Source organism: Hetaerina americana, unplaced genomic scaffold (genome assembly GCF_022747635.1).
Source record: "Hetaerina americana unplaced genomic scaffold, ioHetAmer1.1.p SCAF_3, whole genome shotgun sequence".
NCBI lineage: Eukaryota > Metazoa > Arthropoda > Insecta > Odonata > Calopterygidae > Hetaerina > Hetaerina americana.
In genome coordinates, this window is record NW_027286874.1 from 77,160,475 (window position 1) to 77,186,809 (window position 26,335).

The 26,335-nt window shown below is 46.5% G+C and overlaps 1 protein-coding gene across 1 annotated transcript in view; it reads right to left on the reverse strand.

Moving 5' to 3' along the window:
* The window catches only part of wge (winged eye), a 41,275-nt gene extending 15,175 nt beyond the window's left edge, over positions 1 to 26,100 (reverse strand). The window contains exons 1-9 of the mRNA XM_071587171.1: positions 26,019 to 26,100; positions 18,367 to 18,555; positions 15,877 to 17,391; positions 15,171 to 15,497; positions 11,273 to 11,491; positions 6,445 to 6,582; positions 5,032 to 5,915; positions 2,315 to 4,601; positions 239 to 610 (exon numbers count right to left, since the gene is read on the reverse strand). Of these exons, the coding sequence (XP_071443272.1) occupies positions 239 to 610; positions 2,315 to 4,601; positions 5,032 to 5,915; positions 6,445 to 6,582; positions 11,273 to 11,491; positions 15,171 to 15,497; positions 15,877 to 17,248 (5,599 nt within the window). The 5' untranslated portion in view covers positions 17,249 to 17,391; positions 18,367 to 18,555; positions 26,019 to 26,100. The remainder of the gene's footprint in view (positions 1 to 238; positions 611 to 2,314; positions 4,602 to 5,031; positions 5,916 to 6,444; positions 6,583 to 11,272; positions 11,492 to 15,170; positions 15,498 to 15,876; positions 17,392 to 18,366; positions 18,556 to 26,018) is intronic.
* Between the last annotated feature and the right edge of the window lie 235 nt (positions 26,101 to 26,335).

The window sequence follows — 26,335 nt, forward strand, 5'->3', positions numbered from 1 at the left end:
AATCCTGGGCAAGTGCTATCTAAATTCTATCATTCAACAAACAACCAACCCCATCCACCCACCCTCCCTCAACCTCCGACCCTTCACGACAAACATGCGAGTGAAGGGAGCGAGATGGAATACTTCACATTTCTCGCCGCAAGGGCCTTTCCACCCACCCTAGACCGTATGTTCAGTCAGATACATCATTTCGTTTCTCATACACACCTAATGCCACCTCCACCTCAAAGGAACTCACCGCTAGACAATAGGGAAGGAGTCAACTGCTTCGATCCGAAAGTATAGCACGATAGCGACTGCTTCCTGACCGAGGGGACGGAGGAGGGAGGGGGGATCCGAAGGGAGGAGGGGGCGAGGAGAGCCTTTCCGTTCCGTGGGGAGGGCGATGACGACGGGCTCAGGAGACTGTTTCGGTAGTGGAAGGGGGAAAGCGACGAGCTGTCATTGTTACTGATGTAGCCGCCCTTGTTCTTGTTGTTGTTATCGCTGGTGTTGGACGTAGTAGTAGTAGTAGTAGTAGTAGTAGTAGTAGTGATGTAGCTGTTGTTTTGTAGCGTGTTGCGGGCAAGCCAGGAGGCACCGGAAGCGGAAGAAGCGGACACTAGCAGGCCTATTGGAGAAAAGCAAACAAAGGAAAGAAAAGAAAAAAGTACTAACTGGTAATAAAGGAAAAACTAATTGCGAAAGAAAAGGTGAGCAGCAGCAGTTTCTTTTTATTAATGCGTGAAGCGATAGAAAGGATTTATTGATTAATGACACTTCCAACAAACGTTAATGGTGAGTATGAGAAGACTCGGAAGTGATCCAGTCTTGCGAGGCATATTACTGTATTCTTTTCGTCATCACTTTCAAACAGATGACGTGAACCAAGCCCTCCACAGAAAAAAACAGTTAGCGCACAAAGGTTAAGAAGAGAGGAGGGTATTTCTTTGTTTTTTTTTGTTTTTTAAAGGAGAACAAAAAGGCACAAACAAGTTAATCTAAAACTCTTGAAGGCAGTTGTTAGGAATATATTACGCCAACAAATGCCGACGTGTGAGTCACATTCTGAATTAAGACAAATGAGAGCAAGAAGATTTAAGCAAGCAATTATTTACAGACATTTTGCCACTGCTCTAAGGTAAATGCCACTAAGCCAAAGCATGCCAGAAATATCCCATACATTATTAATTAAGATGATTAATTATCTTTACGCTTCACGCGTTCAAGTACTAATTTATTTTTTATTTCATAAAGCAACACATTCAAATGGAATGCCAATGAAATCTTTTAAAACTTGAGAATTAATAGTGAATTTCATCATTCATTGGACATTTCTGAATCCATGAAGATAATCATTTTCATTTATTTGAATTTATAAATATATTTTCTGGAGACATCGCACAAAATATAGAAGTCCCCGCAAGTTTGAACACACCATCTTGATTTTATTTCAATCTCTTAACCCAAGCTGAACTAAAAATTTTAGTATAAATACTTTTCTTGATATAATAATTCTTGAACTCATCGCAAGTGGTGATGAATAAATTCGAGCTATTCAGCTATCACGTTCTGTGGAGTTTTTAAATTTCAGATTCTCTTTATTTAGCCAATTCCTATTAAGAGAAAAATTTTGTATAATGCCCCTTACCCGGAGAGAAAGCTAGAAAATCATATTATTCGGAAATTCAGCAGCTTGAAACATTTGAGCATTATTTTGCAAGAATTCATCTTGAATTCGCAACTTTTAAATTCTTTACTCATAATTATTTTAAAAGCTAACTACTCCCCGACAACCAAAGGGAGAAACTTCTTCATTCCTTTGGTTGTCACAAATCCTCATAATACGTTCAACTACTTTTCAGATATCAAGGCATTTATAAATGATCTTAAAGACGATAATAGTTAATGAATGAATTTAAGGCCGTAATCCACCATATTTTTCTGAAAGAAACAATGAAGAAAACCCAGTCATGCAGTATGATGAACATTTGTGAAGAAATGAAGAGAAAATTAATTAGACACCTTTCCATTACTGATTGTAATTAGAGAGTTGTAAGCGACAGAAGTCAAGCGCTCATCTATAAAGCGAATCTCATTCACACTTGCAAAAGGTCACCCTCAACCGCACAGAGGAAAAAGAAATGTAACGACGGCAAAAGGTGAATAAAAAGGGGATAAAGGTGAACTATATTTCTTTCTCACATCAGTAAAATAGCCATCCATGTACATATACATACACCTCTCTTCCTCTACTCCGGTGACGATTGGCTTTCGATCCTACCATACCCAGATTTAAACATAACACGTGGGAGCGACGCGTTCATCCACTTACTTGATCCATTTGGTAGCTTTTCGACGCCTGCTCCTAATTTCGCTTTAGCGTCGCAAGAAGTTCCCGCTTTGGACAAAGCCGGCGACAGTTCACTGGGCTTCACCTTCCCGCTGATGGTTGAAGCCTTCAGTTTGACGAGATTCACATTGCACTGGGGCAACTTAAAGGCTTTCACGCTCGACTCGGAGGTCTGACCATCGCTCGCTTCTTCCGGTTTGAACCGGGCGCAGTTGATGATCCTGTTCGCCGTTAGTGTGGGGGGCTTGAGTATGTCCTTGGACGCCAGCCTGAGCCTGGGTGCAGCATCCGTCGGACCCTTCTCGGCTCCCCCGTCCTCCTCGTCTCCCGTCTCATCGTCATCATCCTCATCCTCGGAGTATCCACACTTCTGCTTGTGGTGCCTTCGGAGGGTTTTCCTCTGCCGTCTCCGCCTCCGCTTCCTCAATGCCATCACCTCGGTGACCTTCTCCAGGACGGGAGGGGAGAGCTCCTTTTGGGGACTCGCGCCGCCGCACGAACTGCTCCCGCTGCTGCTGCTACTCCCCCGGCGGGATGCCGAGAGGGCCGAGTTGAGCTGCGACGGGGTGGCCAGTTTCTTGCCCACCTGCTTCCGAGGCCTCCCGGGACCTCTCTTTGTGGGACTCGGGTTGTCAGACGAGGCCACGGCACAGGACTCGGCACCGGAGGCCGTCGTCGCCTCGTCCCCCGTCGCCTTCGTCCTCGAGTGCTGCAGGCGCGATAGCTCCCTTTGCTTTTCCCGGTATTTCCTCTGCAGCTCCGCGAGCCTCATCCGCATGTCCAGTTCCATGGCGTCCATCACGTCCGAGCTGCCTCCGAAGCTGCCGGAACAGGATCCTGAGGAACCCGTGGAGGTCGAGCCTCCACCATTTACGGCCGAAGAGGAGAAGGGGGACGAGCCGAAGCTCTTCCCGCCGTGACCCCCGGAAGAATTGGCGCTGAGTATGCTTTGAAACAGGTTCTGCTGCACCTGAGAATACTGAAAGGACTGCAGCGGAGATGTCGTTGCATTGTTTTGTCCTTGGTATTGCGAAACTTTGCTGGCAATGAAAGCCTTGATTTCTCGCTCTGACTTTGGACTCTTATAGTTCCGGTGGATATCGACACTATTCCTCGTTGTCGAGGAGGAAGACGCTGGGGGTGACGGTAAGGAGTTCTTGGATTCTTCTTTGGGCCAAGAAGGTGCCTGATTCGAGTCTGGTTCAGACATAGCAACTTCTTCCATGAATCTCTGTTCGGCAAGAGCGCACAGTAAACCCAGGCCCCCGGAGAAACTGTTTGAGGGATCACCATTTTGTTCCGATTTGGTTGGATCACCAACAGAGGCTTCAACTTTAGGATTTTCTGCACTGTTACTGTCTAAAGACGCTTCCTTGTCTAATCTAGGTGCCACTTCTTGAGAATCATCCTCTACCTTTAATTCATCGTTCGGTGGCGAGTCTTTGGATTCCGCTTTATCCTGCTCTGGAGTCCTAGCCACTTCGTTTTTCTCCAAAAGTGGCATGTCCAGTGTCCTATTGCTCTCAAATTGCTCGATGCTGTTTGACAGCAGCTCAAGTCCACTCAAATCCACCGCGTTCTCATTGGAACTCGCGGACGCTTTCACTGATTCACACACTTTGGCATTGGACTTTTTGTCTTCCTCTGGTGCCTGTTGTTGACTCTGGGGGACGGGGCTCTGCAGGGGAGGTTGTATTACCACCAGCCTAGGGGTTTTGGGAGTCACGAGGGCGCACTGAGCGTCTTGGGAGTCGGTGGAGGTCATGGCATCGGCCGAGGTGGCGACGAACGCCGCGGCGTGCTGCGTGGACTCATTCGTTGCCTCGTCCGACGAAGCGTTCATCAGCATGGCCGTGGAGTCATCATCGCTGGCCATCGTCATCTCCGTCTGGTTGCCGGCGTCCTGCACCTGCACCGGGGCGTCGTCCATAACCTGCGCGGATCCAAGGGGAGCCGCGGCCGTCCCGGAGGAAGGCTCTGCCTCCGCGGACTCAGTACACATCTCTGGTCTCCCCGACGACTCGTCCGACTGTTCCGACGCATTAGCCGCCGAGGGGCACGTCGCCGCCGCCATGGATGGCGACGATGATGGCTTCAATAACTCTGTTTCCGAAACGGCATTTTCGACTCCCCCTGCACCGTTTATATGACTGTTCCCTCCTCTGGACGGCACTGAGAGATCGGTGTCTTCCGGGATTTCCGAAGTCAGGCAAGGCGTTTCCGGGGGAGGGGTGAGGCACGTGTCAGCTGGATTGACGGGCGAGGTACCCTGAAGCGAAAAAGGCAAACACTTTTTCAAGACAATGGATTGGTTATGAGTACACAAATCTACATAAAGATTAATATGTATGTAGAGTTGTAAGTTTTTTAATAGTGTCATTACGAAATTGTATGGTCTGTAGAATATTTATTCTTGCTAAATGAAGCAATTAACATTTACCCCTTAAATACATTAAATTGAGTGACTAAAGCTTTTTTTTAATGGAGCTATCTGCATGATGATTCCAAATCTAAAAATACTTATGTTTATATTGAAAACAATATCGCAAATTATATCAGGAAATCAGTTTGAAATCAATTTTATGGTTTTTCCCTCACATTTTACAAGCATTTCACCTGCTTTTCTGTGAGGCCATGCAAAAATATTTCAGTACAAATGTGCTATGGATATTTAAATCCTCCGGACAACGCTTGCATACCTGGGACCTCCTCCCGCTCTCAGTTTGTACCGCTGCAGATGGCTGAGCCTGTGTCATCCGGACCATCCCAGAATGCTCGTAAAAGTACTGCACGGCGGGGGTCGGGTTGACCGCCGATGCAGCGGCTACCGGCGTGGCTGTCACTGCGGCGGCTGGGAAAACGTAAGGCGGGAAGGAAGCAGAGGTCGCGACCCCGGAGGGTGCCGTCGCCGCAGGCGACACCACCGTTACTCCCGGCACCAGCAGCTCTGCTCCTCCACGACGGGGATGGCCCAGGTGCTGCTGGTGTGGATGCAGGAAGCCCCCCGGGGCCACACCAATACCCGGCTTCACGTCATCCACAGCGATGGCAGTCGTTCCGGAGTCCTCATCCTCTGGTTCTACCACCTCCACCTTAGGCACGGCTATGAGGATTCCTGCGGGGGCCAGAGTGGCTGCGGCGGCGGCCGCTGTGTTCCCCTCGCCCTCCTCTTTCTTCTTCACGAAGTCGTGGACGGTGCCGGGGATCACGAGCGTAGGCTGTCCCGGTGGCGGAGGTTGCTGCTGCTCCTGCTGCTGCGGTGGCTGCAGTTGGTGGGACTGGGGGTGGTGGGGCTGTTGTGGCTGCTGATGGTGCTGGTGGTGCTGCTGTTGTTGATGGATCTGGTGTTGGAAAAGGATCCTGTACTCCGTCTCAGCCTGGTGGTGCTCCGCCGCCTGGGTATGAGTTTGCTGCTGGGAGCTTGGGAAGAGCTGTATGTGCTGCTGTGGCGGCTGCTGCTGCTGCGTCTGCAGCATCAACTGGTGGAGGTGCGGCGAAGTGGCGCTGGCGTGCGGGGGGAGGGCGGACGGGAAAGACGGCCACACGACGGCCGCGGCGGCTGCTGCCCTCTGGAGGTGCTCCGCTGTAACGGAGAGATAAGGAGACTTGAGCTACCGAGTTAACGACGCTCACCAGACTTAGTGGGAAACCACAGGGTGGCCGGCCGTTTCGTGCCGCTCGCAGTGTAATGGAATTCAAAAAGTGACATGTATTGCATTCAGAATAAAATATGCTAAGGAGACTTACTTTAAAGCAAACTGAAGAATCTTAAAATTCATTCAATAATCCAATAACAGCGAAAAAATATATAATTGCAAAAGTTTAGGTTCATTAAGTGAACCGTTACGATTAATAATAAGTTCCAGCTCTTCATCAATTTATCTGGAAATTATGCTGTTTCTTCAATTTATTTCTCAAGAAAAAGATTGGGGAATTTTACGAAATTTCCAAGGATATTGCACGAACAACCAACTGAACCAACACTAATGGCGAAGTTAAAATTGAACAAAAAGGCTTAATACGAAAATAAGGACAAAAACAAAAATTTCATTGATAAGGAGTTCGATTGGAACAGGAATTTTTATGTGAATCACCATAATTGGAATTCTTACCTAAATTCGTGGTCGGAATGAGAAGAAGCTGCCCCGTAAGGGGGTCCCGCACCAACTGGTACCCTACGGGCGGCAATGGCACGTGCTGCGCGTCCGTCGTCTGCGCTTGCGAGGTACCAAGTTGCAAAGGCACCGGCGCTGTTCGACGCGATCGAAAGGAAAGAGAGAACAGAATATTGTCAGACACGCCCACAGAGAGAGAGAGAGAGGAGAACTTATCTCATCTTCGAAAGCTATGAGATGTGATAAGGCACAAAATCAAAATGGCACAATGTGATTCCACTCAGCGGGCCTCGCCAGCACAGTTGAGTCACAAAGCAATATTGTGCACGCGGTAAATAACTCCGTGAGGCGCCGGCACTTCCCGTTAATGTTAAGAGAATATTTAGTTGGTTACCTCAGAATTTTGTGGGGTTTCGAAGCGCAGCTCTCATCAATTTCCACATTTTGACAGCATAAAAATACAAGACGTCGCGAAGTTGCAGAGTTTGACATTTTGAATCCATCCAATATTTACAGGTGAACCAACCAGAAGTCAACCATTCAACCAAATCTATGAAACTATTCAAGAGGCAGTATAATTTTCTCGTATTTACTCCGGCTGTCAGGTAAAATTTCAAAACTCGTGAAATTGATTTATTTAATCCCAAATAAAAAGATCTAGGAGCACATTTCCGAATCGCATTTCGAGAGATATATTAAAAATCGAAGAAAAAATAGGTTGACACTTTCAGAACGTATGGAAAATATGCCGCTACTTCTGACTGTAATCCAGGCTAGCAATTTCAGAATGTAACCCATCACTGCAGCGGTAACGTCCTCCCTTCACGTACGTTTTTTCTTCTGCCACTAGTCTTGATTAAATAGTGATTTGAAGGCCCAGAGGTCCTCAGGTGAGGATGACATACGAATGCGAATTCAATTAGATTCGCAGTGTTCTTTAAAAAAAAAAGATTTCCTGGCGAATAACTTTAAAGAACACTCAACCAATATAGTTGAGAGCATTGCATTGATACACGCTGGTCATTTCCACCAACTGGAGAGAATCACGCTGTGGTCGTTATTGTCGAAGAACCGCCCTTGCAAATTAACCGTGTACCCAACTCATGTATGGAAAAGGGCCTGTTCGCAGGTATAATTACCCTACCATTTTTCATCTGAAGTTCACATAACATTTTTTCTATGGCTAACTATTTATTCAATCGTTGTAATCCCTAACCCGACTTCAATCAAATTCAATATCTTTTAAACTGCCCAAAATTACTCACGAAAACAGCAAGACAGTGGGGAAAATATAAGGCAGGAAGACTGCTCCCGCTGGTGAAGGCTAACCGATTAAAACAATCATGCATCACTACCCTTTATAGATTATATTTCGAAGTATTTCTAAAGAGGTCGACTGCTTAAACCAAATCCAGAAATTACCACAGCAGAATTTTCAAGCTCTAATTCCTCAGGGCGTAGATTAATTGGAAACATTTTTTGATAAATACCTGCCGACTGCTCCGGCTAAGATTTTATTGCAACCGTAAAACTATACAGCCGGAGATGAAAAATAGGGGAAAAAACATAAGTATTACTTTTCGTGAGAGATACCCCGTCCGCACACTAAAACAAGTATATATACCCCATCCAGAAAGCGAGTTGAGTTTCCAAGAATAGCTTTAGCCTAATGATGCAAGGGACACGACGGCACGGTCGCGATGAGATGAGAAGGGAGGAGGAACATTAAGTATAAGGGGATGCCGCAGTAAGGAAGAAACATCACGGCCACTCGTTGCCAAGGAATTCTTCGAAGAGCTTTTTCGACCCACTCCCTCCCTCCTCCGACCCTTCCCATAATCCACTTGGCCCCACGCGTCGTCTCCCCCGCCAACATACCCTCCCCTTTCCAGTGCCTTCAACCCTTCCTCCTTTCGCCCCGCAACCCCCCCCCCCCTCGACCAAGTTCCCCCCACATACCCTTTCCCCGTCTGCCCAACACAACCACCTCGGTAGCTAACGCCGGGTGTACAGTGGCGTCGCATCTTGAGCGGGGGTTGGGTTCCATCGCGCGCGAGTGGGGCAAAAATATCGTAGACATGTTGAAAAATACCCTGGGAAGTTCCTCTTCAATCACTCATAAATTAGGGCATATATAGTTTTTGTGAAGATATGTTCAACCTTGCATGGTAAAATGGATGTGCAAATATTAGACTCCACCTATGTGCAAAACATGTGCGCAAGTATGTCTTGTGTATGAGTGTATATATATTCACATACTATACACACGTCACATAAGTGTGTGTATGTATGTATATATATACACTTGTATGTACATACGTACACACATATGTATATATGTACATATATATATATATATATATATATATATATATATATATATATATATATATATACATACATACATATATATACACACATATACTATTTTAACCGAACATGATGGATGGATCCTTCACCATGACATGCACATTCAGCAATGATTGTTCGCATTCATACCGCGACAGTAACTTTTTGACGGAGTCATCCGCTAATATGCATTGCAATGCAATAATTGCAGAGCGTAAAAATAATTCGCCTTGACCGGGAGTGTAAGAGGACGTCTCGATAGTTTAACTGGAAAAAGCACTCGGCCGGAGATCGAGGGATCCGGGTTCGAATCCCGGTCAAGGCGAATGATTTTTACACTCTGCAATTGCTGCATCGTAATATATATGTATATACACACATACTCATAATAAATATACATTATGTTATAATGCATCATTTAAATCCGAATCTGTATGGGGCGAAACAAAGTTTGGGGATAAATTAAAATTAAGAGTGACACTCGAGAGAAAACGATAGCATCCCATTGTCAAATGGTCTTATTATGATTCTATACCAGATATCACCGTCGAAAATGAACATAGGAGCAAAGCTGATGTCGCAGAACTTATGTGATCCGCTTGTGATGCGACGACATTGTATATTCGTTCGTGTCCGTCTCATTCGCGTGCCTGCCTGCGCACCAAGGGCTCGATGCTTTGCGTGCGTAAGAGCCATCTCGGCTCGGCCCTCGACATCCCAAGGGAACCTCCTCCTCACCTTCCTCCGTGTTCCCGTGGATGCGGGCGTCCCAGCCGGCCTCGCCTGTCTACTTCCTTCCCTCCCGCCGCGATCCACACGGGAGGCGGTTCGTTGGATCACACTTTCTTCCCCGGACCCTCCAGCCCCACCACCCGCCCTGGATGAGTGCTCCCTTTGGATTCAAACAGGTCTTGGCGAAGGGTCGTGCATCATCATATTCCGATGGGCATTCCTTCGTCGATCCCTGGTGGAACCGGAAGGCGCGAAATGGTTTCAAGGAAATCGTCTGGAGGTCAAGGCTGAGTGGCTTCACCCGACCCGATGAAATCGAGCACTTCCCGCGCAGCCCCCGGAGTAAGGATGGGAACTATCGCGTACACGCCCCTTTAGTTAAACAGTATTAGTGGGTGTTGAGGAGCGTTAACGCGCTCCAATCGTAGTCCGATTTGCACAGCCAGATTCAGGCACCATGTTCAAATCAGTGAGCTTAAGTAGCGGGATCATTGGAGATACAATGAATTTGCATTAAAACTTAAACGAGTCATATATTTGCGCTGTGGGTCAACATTTTGGGTAGATTATTATAACTTTCACCCAGATGCTTTCCTTATCAACTTGTCCCTCCGTGAAGGAAATACAGATGTCGTCGAGATTGATGAAGTTCCGTCAACCCTCCAAGCTTCCATCTATCGACAGAGTACCCAGCTCGGGTGTGTGGCAGGTGGTGATTACATAATAGACTACTTTTGACGCAAAATACTTTCCCCACCTTGCGTGGTCGGATAATGCTATTCTGTACCCTTATCGTTCCAGCGAAAAATGACATCCTATATCTATCTGTCCAACACTTAATCTCCTACGCTTAAATTTATTGACATGATCTATCCTACCGTAGTATGATGGGGCTAATAATACAATTTGGGAGCAATAGCAACAGTTTTGACCATTTATCGAAAGAGAAAGAATTAAAAACAATAAGTACAGAATTATATGGTCAAGATATCCAGCATTAAATAAAATTTTTCCTCAAGCTATGGCTGCAGGGTAAAAACTTCTCAGATGTCATTCCTCAAATGACGTTCCCCCAATCCCTAGACAGACAAATAATTTTAGTCACTATGGAGTCTTTATTCATACATCGATTTCTCCTTAAGTTCTCAGATACTAGAGGGACGCTATTTAATTTTTTGGGTACCAGTATGTAGGCCCAAAATACAAAAAGTCAACAGTGGACAAAATTAATAAATTATTAAAATATAAAATACCGTCCACAAATCTAAAATACATTTATATCGCGCTCCAGCTTAGATTTGTCAGCAGGTAGGTCAATTTAGACAAATCAAGCATGTTTTAGCTTCAACTATGATATTAAATTCTATTCTCTCAAGTCATTAAAAGTCCTTTACAAAGTATTTAACCGCGCTTATTTTTTTCCGATTTCTAAGAGTTTTATGCAAAACATTAAAAATTAGTGGCACTACTACATCAAGTTTTCTAAACATATTTCAATTAAACCAGCGTTGTACTTCATAATGGCCCAAAATATTGGGTCTTAATAATAAATTGGGTCTTTGTAATGTTGAATTTGAAACCTCCTGAATCTTACATTTTGAATTGCAAATAATTGTCGACAATGAAAATACATCTCATGAGTCAATGAATGCACCGCTTTCCATTCTGTTCGTTAAAGTGCACATTTTCAGATTGTGCTTGCGCCTCGATGGCAAAGGAGAACGGTGGAGTGGTCTCCTCTCACCTGGGAAGGTCTGCCCCTGGCCCAGCCACAAGGTGTGGTGGTGGTGTAGGTGATGCGGTGGGGTGAGCCCCGGGCTGTGGTGCAGCGGCGCCGGCCCCGCCCACGAATGCATCCCATTGGCCACGGCCGCGGCCACGGCGGCCGCCACGTCGCCGGCGGACGCGGCCTCCTCGCAGGGCGCGGGCTGCAGGACGGTGGCGGCACCCGGCGGCGCGGCTGCTGCATCCAGTGAAGCGGGGGAGCAGCAGAGAGAGAGAGAAGGGGAGGGAACGGAGAAGCGTAATGAGTCGCACGGCGGGAGGAGGAGGCTGACTGCGGGCGAGCCGAGAGACGCCGGCCGTCCGCAGACGACGCCAATCCGTGTTGCGAGCATTTGTTCACCCATCATGCACCCCAATGGTCACGTCTGTTGGGGAGCGCGGGGTGACAACGACACTCTGCATCGGGCTACCGTCCACGAAATATGTTAGGAGACCGAACCGAGAACTACCCATCAATACGACAAGAGAAGCTGGTGTTCCCCAAGCATGGAATTGTGCGCCTGAAAAATCACTGATGATTCTGCCGTAATATGCCAAGTGGCCCGCAATAAGCACTACACACGCACATGCACACCTTTGAAATCTGAGATCAACTCGCTCGCAATTTTGTATTTCCCCTTATCCTTTCGATTTTCTATTTCTGCGATCTCTTCTTTCCAGTCTCGCAAACTCAATTTAACTTGGCATTGATGAGGCAGATGACCACAGAATAAGCATTAGCTGATTCCGAAAATTACAACGTCTTAAGCAATTTCTCACCTTCCTTGTCACCGGTGCCATTTTTTACGTTCGCTGAAGATAGAGCAAGAGGGAGGGTTGTGGCTAACCTGATGGATACTTCGCCAGACAACCGTGATGTGACAAAATCAATTTTGCTCGGGTGAGTCCTGCGCGAAATTCTCAAGCCTGCTAACCCGGAGGTCGAGGGGATTCCATTTCCCCTCGACCTCTGGTGTCTTCTGACCTGAGAATACGAAAGCACTTAGGTGTTATAAATTCCCCAAGTAAATAAAAACTATCGCATTATCATATTAAATTCTCCCAACTCTTAGTGTGAAGCCTCGACTTGCCGTTTTCACTTGCGGCGATAGTCCAACGGGATAATTTTACTGCAAGGAAATCTCCTCTAGCCAACCAACTGATCTATGACAGTAGAGCACCGAAAGTTATTGGTCGAACCTCATCGTTGATTGTCTTGAAGAACACCTAAAGCCTTCCAGCACTAAACATGAAAAACCTACGCCAAAATTGTTTCTGGAAGAATATTCCCAAGTGTTTCTCTCGCCAGATTCCCAAACCGCTTATTTCGTACGCATTGGCTAACCATCCGTGAGTTTTAAGAAGGAAAGGTTTTGGCTTTTGCTAACATTTTAAACGTTCACGCGAAAATAAAATGACCCTTATCACTCAGTATTACTTTCACCCAGCATTACCATTTAACTTCCGGAACAAAATCGCATCACCTAAAGTCAAAACGATAAATGCACATCCTAGTAGTGGCTCGCAGGGTACTAAATAAATAAATAAAATCATCGGTTTTATTGCTCTCCTTGTGGAAATAAGATATTTAAAGCTATTAAATGAAATGCAGTTCTCGGAATTACATTCCTAGTTTTGGTGACAGCACTTTCAACACGTTATCCTCATGACATTTTTATCCCTGAAATTCACCTCAGGAAATCAACAATTTGGAAATGAAAAATTTATATAGAGTGAACCTGCCACTTTCCTCCACAAAATGACAATTTTCTCCTTTCAACACCCCTATTTATAACAACATTAAAATCTCACCCTGGCGTGTAGACTGAAATTCGCTCGAAACTTTATATGCGAATGGTATTTCGCGGGATACAAACTAAACTGAAAATTCTCAAGAGCATAATAATCGCGGATAAATCTTCAAAACACAATTCGCGCTAGGACGCCGAGATATTTTCAGAGCCTACCACTGAGCATAGCGCCATGTGCGTCAGGTCTTTGCGACGTCATTTATGGGCGGAGAACAACAAAGCGGGTCCACGGCGATGGTGACACGCGCCTGAGGGACGAAACCCTTTCCGCTGACCCGCAAACATGTCGTGGAAATGCCAACCTGGCGGAAAAAACCTGCGCAAGCCCCTCGATGAGTCCGTTCCAAGCATCAAGCGTGGACGTCGACTATAATGTACGCACTTACCCAGGTGCCAGGAAGCCTCCATGCCTTCTGGCAGGAGGGAATGCCAAGATTTGCCTCCGACGGCGGCGGAGAAAGAAAACACCATTCGCTATAGATAGGCGACGGGACAACTTAATCAGCGGGTCCGGTTACCTTATCCCCAGGTATTACATTTTACTGATTGCAGCAAAAATTAATACTAAAAAATAACGAGCTCTATTATCATTGCCCCTTATGCTCCATCGAATAGAATACGAGTGAGAACATACCCCAATAATATCTAATTATCATTGGTTGTCTACCTTTTAAGGTTAGACTTTGGATGGGCAGAGGTAAATTTATATTTTTATCCATTGGTTTTCCATTCCGACGTCACAATAAGAGAGAGATTTTTATTTTGAAACACTTCCTAAGAAGAGACCACCAATTCCTTGTATTATTTACTATCTGAAATGGAGGATTAACTTATTGCAACGAAATAATCACCAAATTTTATTATCACCATACTCGCTAACTAATTTATAAACTACCCAATTTGAAACAATACGCTAATTATAACCATTTTTGATAAACCCCGCATCAATTTTCATCAACATATTCTGCGAAGTAGCACCGAAACTCATTGGTGGAATCGAAACCAAAAATTGAGCAACACCAAAAGGGATATTCGAAGCTTCAATTGAATTCGGGCACTGCGAGCTTTATTCCCGCATTTATTAATGAGCTTCCGTACGCCCTCCCGACATTTAATTTTGGACTCGTGTGCAACTGCCCGCGAAAAAGTGAAGTGCAACGGTGAGTTCTTAAGCGGAGGTGGGAACGGGCGTGTGTGTAGGGGGTAGGGGAAAGAAGGGAGGAGGAGGAGGAGGAAGGGGAGGGAGTGAAAGGGTTGGTTGGTGTGCGTGCGGCGGGAGCGCGAGAACGTTCAGAAATCGATGCAACCGACGTCCGAATGAGAGCGTTGCATTTTCGAAATGACACCGATTGCACCCATCGTGAACCCGTGGGGGCTGAGAGCAAATGGGAAGCGCGCGGGGATTTAATTTGTTCCGCCTCGGAGAGGTTAATTTACGGAATCTATTCGCTTGAAAAACAACCGAGCAAGAGTGAGAGCTCAGTTCTATAGTTCATAGGAAAATATATATGAATGATGTGTGCGCGTGAAATTGAAGAGAGTGGAAATGGCGGCAGGTGGAGAAAAAAAAAATTTTGAGCTGATTCCTTGTCGAAACAATAATTAATTGCAAACCGCAATCAAATTTAGGAGCATTTAATATTAGCATCCACGGAAGCTCATTGCCCGAGATTTGCAAAACTAGTTTCAATTAGGCAGCTCGATCACGCTGCAAACTTGAGCGCGAAGAGAAAAAAAATTTAAGCGGGGAATATTTTGACAGGAGAAAATTATTCTCGACTGAAAGTAAATATGATCTGCCATTCAAACAGCATTATTTTGTACCCGAGCAACTAACAAACATAATGAGGTGGTCATCCACTCCAAATATCATCCCGTCTCTTTTTGTTTAAAAATTAGATCAGTGCCCTGCCAATCGTTCAAAAGGGCACTGATGCATAATCGAAATAATAGTAATAATAATCTTGCAGAGGAGAAAAACACACAAAAGGAAGGTCCGATAGACTGGTAGAGTCGTGGGATGTGAATATGCAGATAGGATTGAGCACGTTTATTTAACCAACTCACCAATGGCGGAGGCAGATATGGATGTGGCTGTCAGCTGTTCGGCCGAGGGCGCGTTGCATGCCGGGACGGGCGCCACCATGGCCGAAGGGGCTGAGACGGTTAGTGTTGGCGTGGAGGGCGTCTGGGACACGTCCGTTGATCCTTTGAGCCGACCCTTTTGGTGATCCGGTCCCCGAACCAGGAGGAGGCCGCCGGCCGAGGCCTGAGCAGCCTCCGCCCTCTTGTCCAACTGTGGCAGGGATACGGGGACCAAGGGCGGGAGGGGCGCCAGTCGGGGGACGTCCACCCTTTGCCTGGCCACGACGCCGCCTGGAGATGCCTGCGTGACTGCATGGAGTAAGAAAGGAGAGAGCATTTCGTTAAATGGATATTGACGGACTCGTCAACTGCGTTGACTGTTTAGCAACGCCCGTATTGCAGTTAAGGCTCTCTAATAACGACAGATGCAATATGGGATTTATTCTCATCTAATTTAATATTTAATTGAAAAATGACTTCATATAAGTTATCAATTCCAGTAAATCAAGCGCGCTTCCACTGAGCAAAAATTTGGTCGAAGTTTTAGCTACTGGAACTGGAATGGTTCCATAGCTGACTCCAGCAATGTACCGCCACGTTTAAAGCTGGAACATAAAAGTAGGAGCGATACGGAACAATAACTGTTGTGTGCGCTAGCACAGAAACAAATGAGCATGAAGTCACTAACCTGAACTCGACGCGGAGGAGTGAGGAACTTCAGGGTAAGGAGCCATCGACTCCTTCTTAGACTTGAGATGCTGCTGCCGTTTGACCGGTGTTTGCCTCCCGTTGCACTCCTTTGACGCCGCACAGCCCACCGGCGTCGTCGACGTTGTCGTAGGTGACACGACACCGGGAGATGGCGGCATTGGTCCCTCTTCTACCTTGATGCTCTTAAGAACAGCGTTCGGGGACATGCAGAGCAGGGGCATTTGGCTCAGCGCTGCGATGGGATTGGGCTCTGACGACGGGACCTCGCTGAAGGCTGACGCCGGCGTAGCCCCCTCGGCTGAGTTCCTGCTCGTGGTCACCTCGGCGACCTGGCACGGGGTCGTGCCAGCCGACCCCGAGCCCTCCGAGCCGCTCTCCTTCTTCACCGTTACCTGGAGCTGGAGCAAACCCGCCCCGTTCCATTGGTCTACCTGGGGCTGCTGGTGCAGAGGGTTATGGTGGGTGTGGTGGAGGGTGAGGGGCGATTGCGGAGTACCAGACGAACCGGGCCTGCCTCCGCCGTGTGCCGTGGGCGTCGAGCTGTCCCTGGGACACCTCAACGACACCGGTGTTGTCCTACTACACCCTCCGCCCGAGGACTTCCTCTGTTCCTCATCCCCGTCGAAGCTCCCGGAGAGCTTCCTGCTGTCCTCCCTACTGCCCAGCCGCAGTTCGCTGTTTGGGCCAGGTTCGGCTCCGTTTCGCTTGCAAGACAGATCCAGCTTGGACATGTGATAGCTTCCCAGCGAGGACCCCCTCGGTTGGTAAACTGGTGACGTAGGAATGGAGGTGGGGATGGTCAGGATGGTGGTGGAGGAGGACGTCGAGGTGGTGGAGGAGGTGGTTGTCGTCGTGGCCGCCCTGTGGCAGGCACAGGCCGAGCGAGCCTCCAACTTTGCTGAATTGATATCTGCCACGTCGGATTCCGGCCACCTCCGCTTCGAGCCCCGTCTCCTGTTGTTCGCGCTGCTTCCGTGATGGTCGACGGGGGAAGGAATAGCGTCGTGGTTGCAAGGACTTGGCTGCTGTTGACCGTGGGATCCGTTTTCGCTCTTGGGCATTATGAACCTTACTTCGGGCCAGAGCTGAGCGGATGTCCCGCCACGGCGCTGCTGCTGTTGCTGCTGATGCTGTTGTTGTTGTTGTTGATGCTGTTGTTGCTGCAGATGCTGCTGTTGTTGCTGCTGCTGCTGTTGTTGCTGCTGCTGTTGCTGTTGTTGCCTCTGATGATTGTGGTCCTTCGCATCTCGCGTCAGTGCCATCTTGTTCGTGCTATCCGAATTGTTGGTGAGGCTGGATTCCGTGGACGTGGGGGGTTTGTCGACGGCATACCTTTTCTTGGCCATCATCTCGAGGTTCGTGATCCCCCTGTCGAGGCTTGTGGCTGGGGCGAGCAGGCCGACGTGTGGACTTGAGAAGTGGGCCTGAAGCCCAGCTCCCACCAAACTCCCCGCGCCGCCATTAAAGGAGAACGTCGACGAAAAAAGGGATTCTGAAAGAGAAGGGGATACAAACATAATGGATGATTGCATATAACGTGAACGCATGCAAAATTTACATATATTCCAAAAGAAGGCTAGGGCTATTTTTATTCTGGGCCTCAATAAACCCAGAATATGATCACAGCAGTCAGAAAGACCCCAGATAGACGGGCTACGGAGAAATTCGAAATTGCATTAATAAAATGATAGGACCCATTCTATAATTTTAACGTTATGGCGTCGGATAAAATCTTCAACCAGAAATTTTATTGCCGACTGCCTGAATAATGAATCGTATTTTTTTGCTCGAGAAGAATTGCAACATTGTCAATAATAATTATAATGACGGAGGAACCAAATTAAAAGAAGCTTTATAATCCGATGATGATCAATAGTAGTTTCGAGCAGATTACATTAACTTGATGGAAATCGGTAGGTTTAAAGAGCAATTAAATTAAATGACTGTAATTACGTATCCCAATTCAAGCATTATGGCTTAACTAATAATTACTTCGCCCATGATCTGCACTGAGAGCAAGATCAAAATCCAATCATGCAGTCCTATCTTATTCATAAAAATTAATGTGGAAGGAAATCATTTTGAAAACTTTCGTAGTAGGTACCGCATTATTTTTCTAATTTATATGAACTTTTTTTTAACGAAAAAACATGACGGGAGACAACGGAACCAGGGGACTAAGAGGAATTAGTTAAATTAAAATTTTTGGGAGATGTTTAATCAACGCTTTAAAAATTCCGTGATGATAACGATCGCGTTCCGAGCTCGAAGAGTCTCGATTGCCGTGACATGCTTTTGTGCCGTGGACTTAATTCCCCAAATCCACTTTGATCACGAAGACGAATATGGCGGCTTCTATGGTACCCTGAATGCTGAAACATGGCGCGTTTCTCTCCGTTCCCTACTACCTCGTCGTCGGCTCATCGGCCGCGATCTTCACCTTCACGCCGGAGGACGGGAGACTCACCTTTTTGGGCCGCGATGAAGCTGTGGTAGTGGTCGGCGGAGGCGAAGGGCGTGCCGGCGGGAGAGGCGGCCGGCGACGACGGGGATGGCGAAGGCGAGTAGACGGCAGCCTCGGCGGCGGGGGAGTTGGAAACGGCGGCCGCGGGCGCCGGGAACAAGGAGTAGAGGCCGCCGCCGAATCGGCTGAATCCTGTCGGTAGAGAAGGGGATTTTACATTAGCACATTATGCGACCCTCGAGGAGAAACGATCGGTTTGCCATTATGATGCTCAATCCATATGCAAGATGGAATCAGAGCATCTTTTGGCACGAAGGCACACAAGTGTCCGCCACTCTCTCTCTCTCTACTTGCCCACCGCGTAGTATCAGTAAAAAAATCAAAGCTAAGGCGAAAGCGTTTTTAATTGATCTGTGAAAAAGTCCTTAAGAGACCACTCACGCCCCAGAAGAAGAAAAAATAAATAGGCGTAGGGTTGTGAACATGGGTTATTTAGAAATGTACTACTTACTAGTTAGTAGATAAATTCTAAGAACATGACTCGCCGAAAGTGATTCGAGGTGGTAAACAGAATACTAAGATTTGGTGCAAGATTGTTTAATAGCGGGAGATATGAAAACAAATATTAACAATGATAATAAGTGGGACTTTTCGTTAGAACTACTAATGAAAGTAATTGGCAGAGAATTTAATATTCAAGGATGGAACAAGGGAATCCGGATTCAGAAAAGAATTTAATGCGGTCCAAAAGACTTCATAACTTGTTCACGATGTACTCTATCCTTTTCAAAACTAAGCCTCTCCACCCCATCCGGTAAATGAACCCATTATTGTTGCGCAATTGTTTTTATTTCCGTCCGATTCCAACGTAATTCCAAGTGTCCCCTCTTCTTAACTCCCTGGCAGCACTGGTCCCGACACAGAATCATTGAAAGCACAAACACTCTCTCCCCTGTTTCTGATTTAAAAGGGACTCTCGATATCTTCGAATGGACCCGATTGAAAGCGCGAAACACACTGTAATGCGTGCGTTGAAGATTCAAGGAAAGCTCTCCACTTTAAACCCAAAGCAAATTGCTAGCAAAAGTTGGCGGTCTTGTGGATATCGGATTATTAAATCCAACCGGACAACTTGGTGCGCTATTTCCGCATTACTCCTGACGACCCCGGCTCATCGATTCCCCTTTAAAAAGGATGCTTTAGGCGACGACGGTGGCGCGTTAAAGCAGCGCTGTTCTTAAGAAGATGAATCGTTATCAGCCTCCAAATGATTTTTGTGGCCGATTTCGCTTTTTATCACTCTGGGTTGTATAACAAGCCTCGTGCAATGTCTCTGAGAATGGTAAGGATGGAGTGCGAGGGAAGAAGGAGCTGGAAATACGACTGTAAATATTAAAAGCGATTTTTGCAATATCAGAGTGCGAATAAACTCGCGTTCTTTTTTTTTAACTCGAATATTTGCTTTTGCCAGGTAAAATCGTTTATTTAAAACTTCAAGGTCTGTTTCTCCAAAAGATTCACCGCAACTGATAAAATTCTTTAGTATTTCCGAACGACGGCATTCTAGGTATTTACTAGTTCAGTTGACATTACTCGCCAGCAGTGAAGACTAATTCAAATTTCGTATTTCATTGAAGTACACGGAAAAATTAATTACTATCCTCAACTTTTACAGAAGGTTTCTTTCAACAACTTTCCTTGGTACTGTTAATTCTTTAAGACAATTGTGTTACTGTAGCACAGAGTAGGGGATGAATGATTCTGATCCTCGTATAGTTAACGTTCATTGGTAATTTTAAGGGGAACAAAATAAAACGAAAGGATACGTAACGTCTGAAATGACAAGACTCATGCATAGACGACTAAATTACATTGAGCGGAGTGCATATAATTTTACCACAGCAAATAAGAACGTGAAAGTGGGTTTGATACAGCATGACGTTAAAGCTAATCAGCAGCCGAGCCGCTGGTTTCGATTTGATGGTAATCAATCTCATTTAGCTCTTTCTTCTCAAATGGCCACCTGAAACTTTGCATAGTACACCACGAATGTTACTATTTTATGTGTCCTTCTGGATGTACAACCCGACGAAAGGAGAATGATTGAGTACAACCACCAGGCCAAGTTGGGAACGAGTGGAGATTAGCAGTATTAGGCATCTTGCATAAGGTTCCTGATGCAATTCCAATCGATTTACGGCATGACAAATCAAATTGAAAGGGGTGTATGAGTAAAAGAGCGGAGAACTTTTAAACCCATTCTGTCAAATAGAGAATTCGAACATGGGCACAATTATGCCCAAATCAAATAGTTCAAATAAACCTTTTCCCCCATATCTTCAGTAGCACAAACACTGTCAACAGATGCGGTTCACATGATTATTGCCATGAAACCGCTAAAAAAATGTGAGATTTAAACTAACTCGTTCAAAACTAAGTGTTGTGACAAAAGTAATCAATGTTTAAACAATAGAACATAGGACCTAATGGGGGCGTGAGAACTTGGAAAGCTCGGTTTGCGGCACTCAATACCTTGCTTGAGACTGCACACAGGTACTCATTACCATCCTTAACCAAGATCTGCAAAACACTTGGGTCGGCACGCTTGTCGAGATACTGGCCTATCGTAAACCGTTACAAGAACTACTCTCGATTCCGGTTATAAAAGTTCAATAATCATTCACGTGCACTCCCAAAGAGCTCAATAACCGTAGATTTTTCCAGAACTGAGATGGAATGTTCATTATCAAAGAGTAGATAGGCCTGCTGCTAGAAATTACTAGCACAGATGCTAGGTTCCCACGAGATACTTTTCTTACGTCTCGCCTTCCACTCCCTCTTTCCCCTCTCCCTCGGCCCACTTCCTCTTGTCGGATTACAGCACCTCGACCATTAGTCAAAACGTAATCCGCGGAAGCAGATACGGTGTACAGATTCCAAAGGAATGCTACGTACACGACACGCTCAGAAAATACTTCGGTGTGCTCGCTCTTTAAACAGCCCTTAGCTGCGCACGGAAAGGCATCGCGTTCCTAGCAACAATGACATCGTTCATCAAATTTCCATCGGAAAATATCTTATCAACTTATGTTACTCTGTCTCTCTCCACAGGGTACGGGCGTGACAGGAGTTGAAGGGTTAATAATAGAGAGGAATAATAGGGATCCCGGGATAGATAGAAATAAAAACGGCTGCTCCGGAAAAAAAACAGTCATCATTCCCCGTCAGCCTTAATTATTTTAGGAGACGCATCATCAGTACCCGCCGTATCGATGCGGTTATGTACGTATGTTTGTATACATTAACACGCACACTATATACATATATATAATATATATATACATATATATACACACACACATATATAAACACACAAATCATACATACAAACCTAGGTAAGACCTTAAACCATCAACCACCGCTGAAGATCGGTAGCACGGTTAGAATAGTTATACAGTGCTGTACTATGCTACTCCCAAGTAACTACCGTAGTTTCCGTACGTGTTGGCATGAAGGGCTGAACGCGATTCCTATCTTGAGTAAAAGACAGACAAGCAGCATTTCGGATCCCTCACTTCTTGGCCTATTCCCCCATCTATCATACAAATATTGAGGGACGAAGGGTGGAAGAGGAAGGGTAAAGTGACGTCCAATAAATGCGATATGAAATTCATTCAATGACTTTTCCACCAAGCGACAAAATGTCGACTCTAAACTCGGATATCTATTTCTTATATTATCTTAAAGCCTTTTTGCGCACAGCACGATCAACTGAAGAGAAACATGGGCAAAATTGAGATTGCTGCATGGTCCCCCGCGGCACGAAATCGACTAAGTTTATCGACTTCGCTCGAGAATGGTAATGATTGCAACGACTAAGATTCTTATTAGTCCTTTCTTTCATTGCCCACCCGGTGTCGCGTAAACCATCGACGCTCTGCGTTTAATGGGCCTAGTAGACCTGCCGCGCTGGTTTCAGAGAAGCGAGAAAAAAATGAAGCAATCGGAAGATATGGTTAAAAAATAAAGGCACGGGCGTAGTTGCGGGAGAGAGGACCATAAAAGAAGAGCTATATGTAGACAACCATCACATTATGTTCTATTACGACTGACTTTTCGGAAAAAAATTACTGTATGACACCATCTATTCTAAAATATTTAATAACGTCGCATATAGTAAAGTTACGACAACGGAATAAATGAGTTGGAGAGAGAGAGAAAAGTTTTAGCTAGCTCCGCCAACTGTGGGAACCGGAAAATCGTGAATTTTTAGGCACATGTGTCAATCAAAAAAACCCTTGCCAAAGTATTTGAGCAGCGCGTAGCATAAGCACTTCAATTAGCATAAGAGTGTGAGGTGAAATCGAACGTTAAAAAATGAAATATATATATATATATATATATATATATATATATCATTTTCCGATCGTATCCTTTCGCCCCCCTCCTTTCCCGTCCTCCCTCGAAGACCGAACTCACGGAATGAATGGACTGCATATCTGGAAAAGGCGTCCCGCTAAAAAATTTTACCCCGGATTCGTGGAATATCTTCTCGGTCAGGGGCAAGGGGAGACCCAACCCCATCCCTCTCACTATCAGACCCAAAGACTGAATGAAAATTAAAACAAAAAAAATTAATTGGCGAGTCACTTTAATTGTCCCTCGCCGTTCACACCGCACCCGGTGTGGGCCGGGAGACAGTGGGAGGGGATGGGGGAGGAAGGAGGGGAATGTGGGCGGGACGTAGAGGGTAGATGGAGGAAAGGGGGGGGGGGTCGGCGGCGCCCTGTACGAAATCGAACGACCCCGGCGGCGAGCAGACGAGCGGGAAATGTGGGTGAAAGAAAAGAGGGAGAGGACGTGGGTGGGAGAGGGAGAGTCTGTGGGGGGGGGGAGGGGAGAGGGGAGGAGGGGCGGAGAGCCGTCGGGAGAGGGAAAGAAGTAGGGTATTAATACACACATAAATATTGGCTCCCGTCCACGCTTTCATTCTTTTTTCCTCCCTCTTCCTGTGTGGGTGTTTCCCTGCAGTGCCTTTTTTTTCTACAAGATTAATGCCAAAAACATTTATTTTTCCCACGATTGTATTGCATGTGCCGTTACCGAGATGCTGCATTCAAGTTTACTGAAGACCATAATTGAAGGAGGGGAAGAATTGAAGTTGAAGGCCAAGAGAAGTGGGCAAAAGAAGACTCCGCCGCAAAGAATTAAGCAGGAATGAAAATGTTGGAAGGTGAACAGGATAGTATGGGGAGGTGTCAGCCAATCCAAGAATTGGAAAACCAATTCTTGGATTGATAACCTACGATGATGAGAGCAGCACTTTGCCTGTTTGAAGTCTGACGTATTCATATCGCAGGCATGAATACATCTCCGTCGTGTCCATAACGCAATGTATGCTGCATAAGTTGATACGTTTGTGTGTGACGCAATTTTGTATCAATTAAGCTTAGATATTGGATACATGCATTCTTTGCGCTGTGCACGTTCGTAAAATGTTGGCAAGAGGGGGCTAAAGGTGGTAGAAGAGGCTCGATAATCTCGTCCCAAAAATAATGGCCATCATATTACCTATCTGTATCCCTCCCTCGACTCTCTGCTGTCGCCTCTCCCCCGCCTTATGGGGAGGGACTGCAAGAGATTGAGTGCCCCGCGGAAGAGGGAGTGCCGTGTTAGGGGGTCCCTGGGTGTGCAGGGGCGAGAGAGAGAGAGAGAGAGAGAGAGAGTGAGTGAGGCGACCGACCGGAGGAGGAGGCGGCGGTGGCTTGGGGTGGGATTGGAGGGGAGAACGAGAGAAGGGAGGGGAAGGTGGTGCGGGTTGGGGGTGGGGGTGTTGGTGTCACGTCCCCGCCGGGAAAGGGGGTGTAGGCAGGGGGCGAAGAGGGGGTGGAGGAGAGGAAGTGTCAAAATTTTATCTCGAGAGGGAGAGTGGGTGGGATGGGGTTGTTTCTGGGGGTGGAGGTGGGGGGGGGAGGAAGAAGGGGGGCGACGAGAGGGAAGTGACGGGGACGCTCGCTTCGCCCGACCTCGGCCTCCGAAGGACTCGCTCGCCGGCCGAAGAGGAAGCGAGGCGCCCAGCATAGCCAACGGGAAGACGTTAGCCCGGCCGAAACCCGGGCAGAATTTACACTAATGCACCCGTCGCAGGGAAGATAGCACTGGACCCATCTAACGTCTCCGACAGGCATCAAAACAAAAGAAGGCCGTCAGACTTCCATTATTTCGATACAATCTTATCATAATTTAAAAAATGTCGTAGCATCTGCTCGGGATGTATCGATACAAAGAACGTTTCCTTAGTGGCAAGCTATAAATAGTGGGTGCGTAGTATCTTGTTCGGGTCTAGCGTTTCTGAAAGAAGTCTCGTTGAAACGTTTTATAAATCCCAAGAAAACACTTGGAAAGACAGCAGCAAACTCATTGTCCTTAAAAAACAGTGAAACTGACAAAAAAATGTAAGAATCGCCTCAGCGAAATGATTAAGTGAATGATAATCAAAGACATTTTATTCAACTAATCTTTATCCCCTTGGGCTTTCATTTTATTTTCTACAGAAATAAATAAGAAAGGGCGGATGTAAAAACATTATACCATTTTTTTAACCTACAACGTAATACACTTACGCCAGAGCATTTATTCAATTGGTTTTCAAGTTCTAATTGCTCCTTTTATGTTGAAGTGACAATTTAAAATCCGCTAAACTTCATAGTTCAGCTATGGAATCATAGAGTTAGAGAGAGAGTCGTAGATAATCACATCCTCCGGGAGAGAATGTTTTATTAAAGAAATAAAACGGAAGACAAAACTAAGGCGCAACTAAAGTGCGCCAAATGAATTTTAACCCTTCATAGGAGACGATGGCATGTTAGATCAAGCCTTGGGAGGAATTCGTTGGTCTTAAGAGCAACGAATATATATAATATAATAAATATATAACATATAATAAAAGTTGAAGGGCAACTGAAAGGCAGTGGGATGTTTTAAGGACGCGAATGCAGAGTAAATGGTGAAGAGAATTGGCCTTTTGGATGGAATGATGGCAGGTTAGAAAGTATGAAGAAATTAAAAATGAAATTATTAGAGGGGGTAAGGAGAGGAATTCAAACCAACGCGTAATATATGCCTAGAAACGCCCAAACCTTTCTTTGACACTTGGATTAACTATTATGAAAGCATTTTAAACAAATTTTAATTCATTTATTTAAAAAAAACTGTTATTGGAAATAACGTTTAGTGCTCTCAAAGCATGAGGTAAATCGTTCCATCAAAAATTCATTTACTGAATCAACCAAAAGAGGAGAATTGTCAAAAACGTGATTCTACAGTCCGGATAGCTCTCGGCGAAAAGTAGGCCCTTTTGGCAAGTTGGTCCAGGGCGTGGAAAAAGCCAGTCCCGGAGGCTAGTTAGCCATCCATATTCCCTGGGCGATCAACGAGCGTCGGGGACTTGACCTTCCCCTAGCTGCATGGCGGTAGGCGAAGTAGCACTCGCACCCGTAGACGCCGCCCTCACATATAGCGGAGACGGCAGGTCCCCTTTTTCCCTGAAGAGCGTGCCGAGAGGCGGACCGCCGAAACAAGAGGCGAGTCGCGAAGAGAGCGAGGGAGAGAGAGAGTGGGCATCCACCTCCCTTCCCCGGGCGGAGTTCACTCACCTTCGGACGGGTGGTTGGAGCCAGGCGGGGGCCACGGCACCCTCAGGCCCCCGGGTGCCCGGTGTCCCCCGCCGCCCCCGAAGTGATGCGGGGAGGGATGGGGGTGGTGGTGGTGGTGGTGATGGGAGTGGGCGGGGTGCGGGGGGTGGTGCGGCGAGGGGAGGTGGTGGTGGAAGGGGGAGCCCGAGGGCGAGGGGACGGAGGCCGCGGCGGCGGACGCCACCGAAGACGGCGAGGAGGCGGAGAGGCACGAGGAGGAGGAGGGGGCGGGGGAGGCGGCGGAGGGGATGGGCCCCGGGACCGGGGCCGGCGGCTGC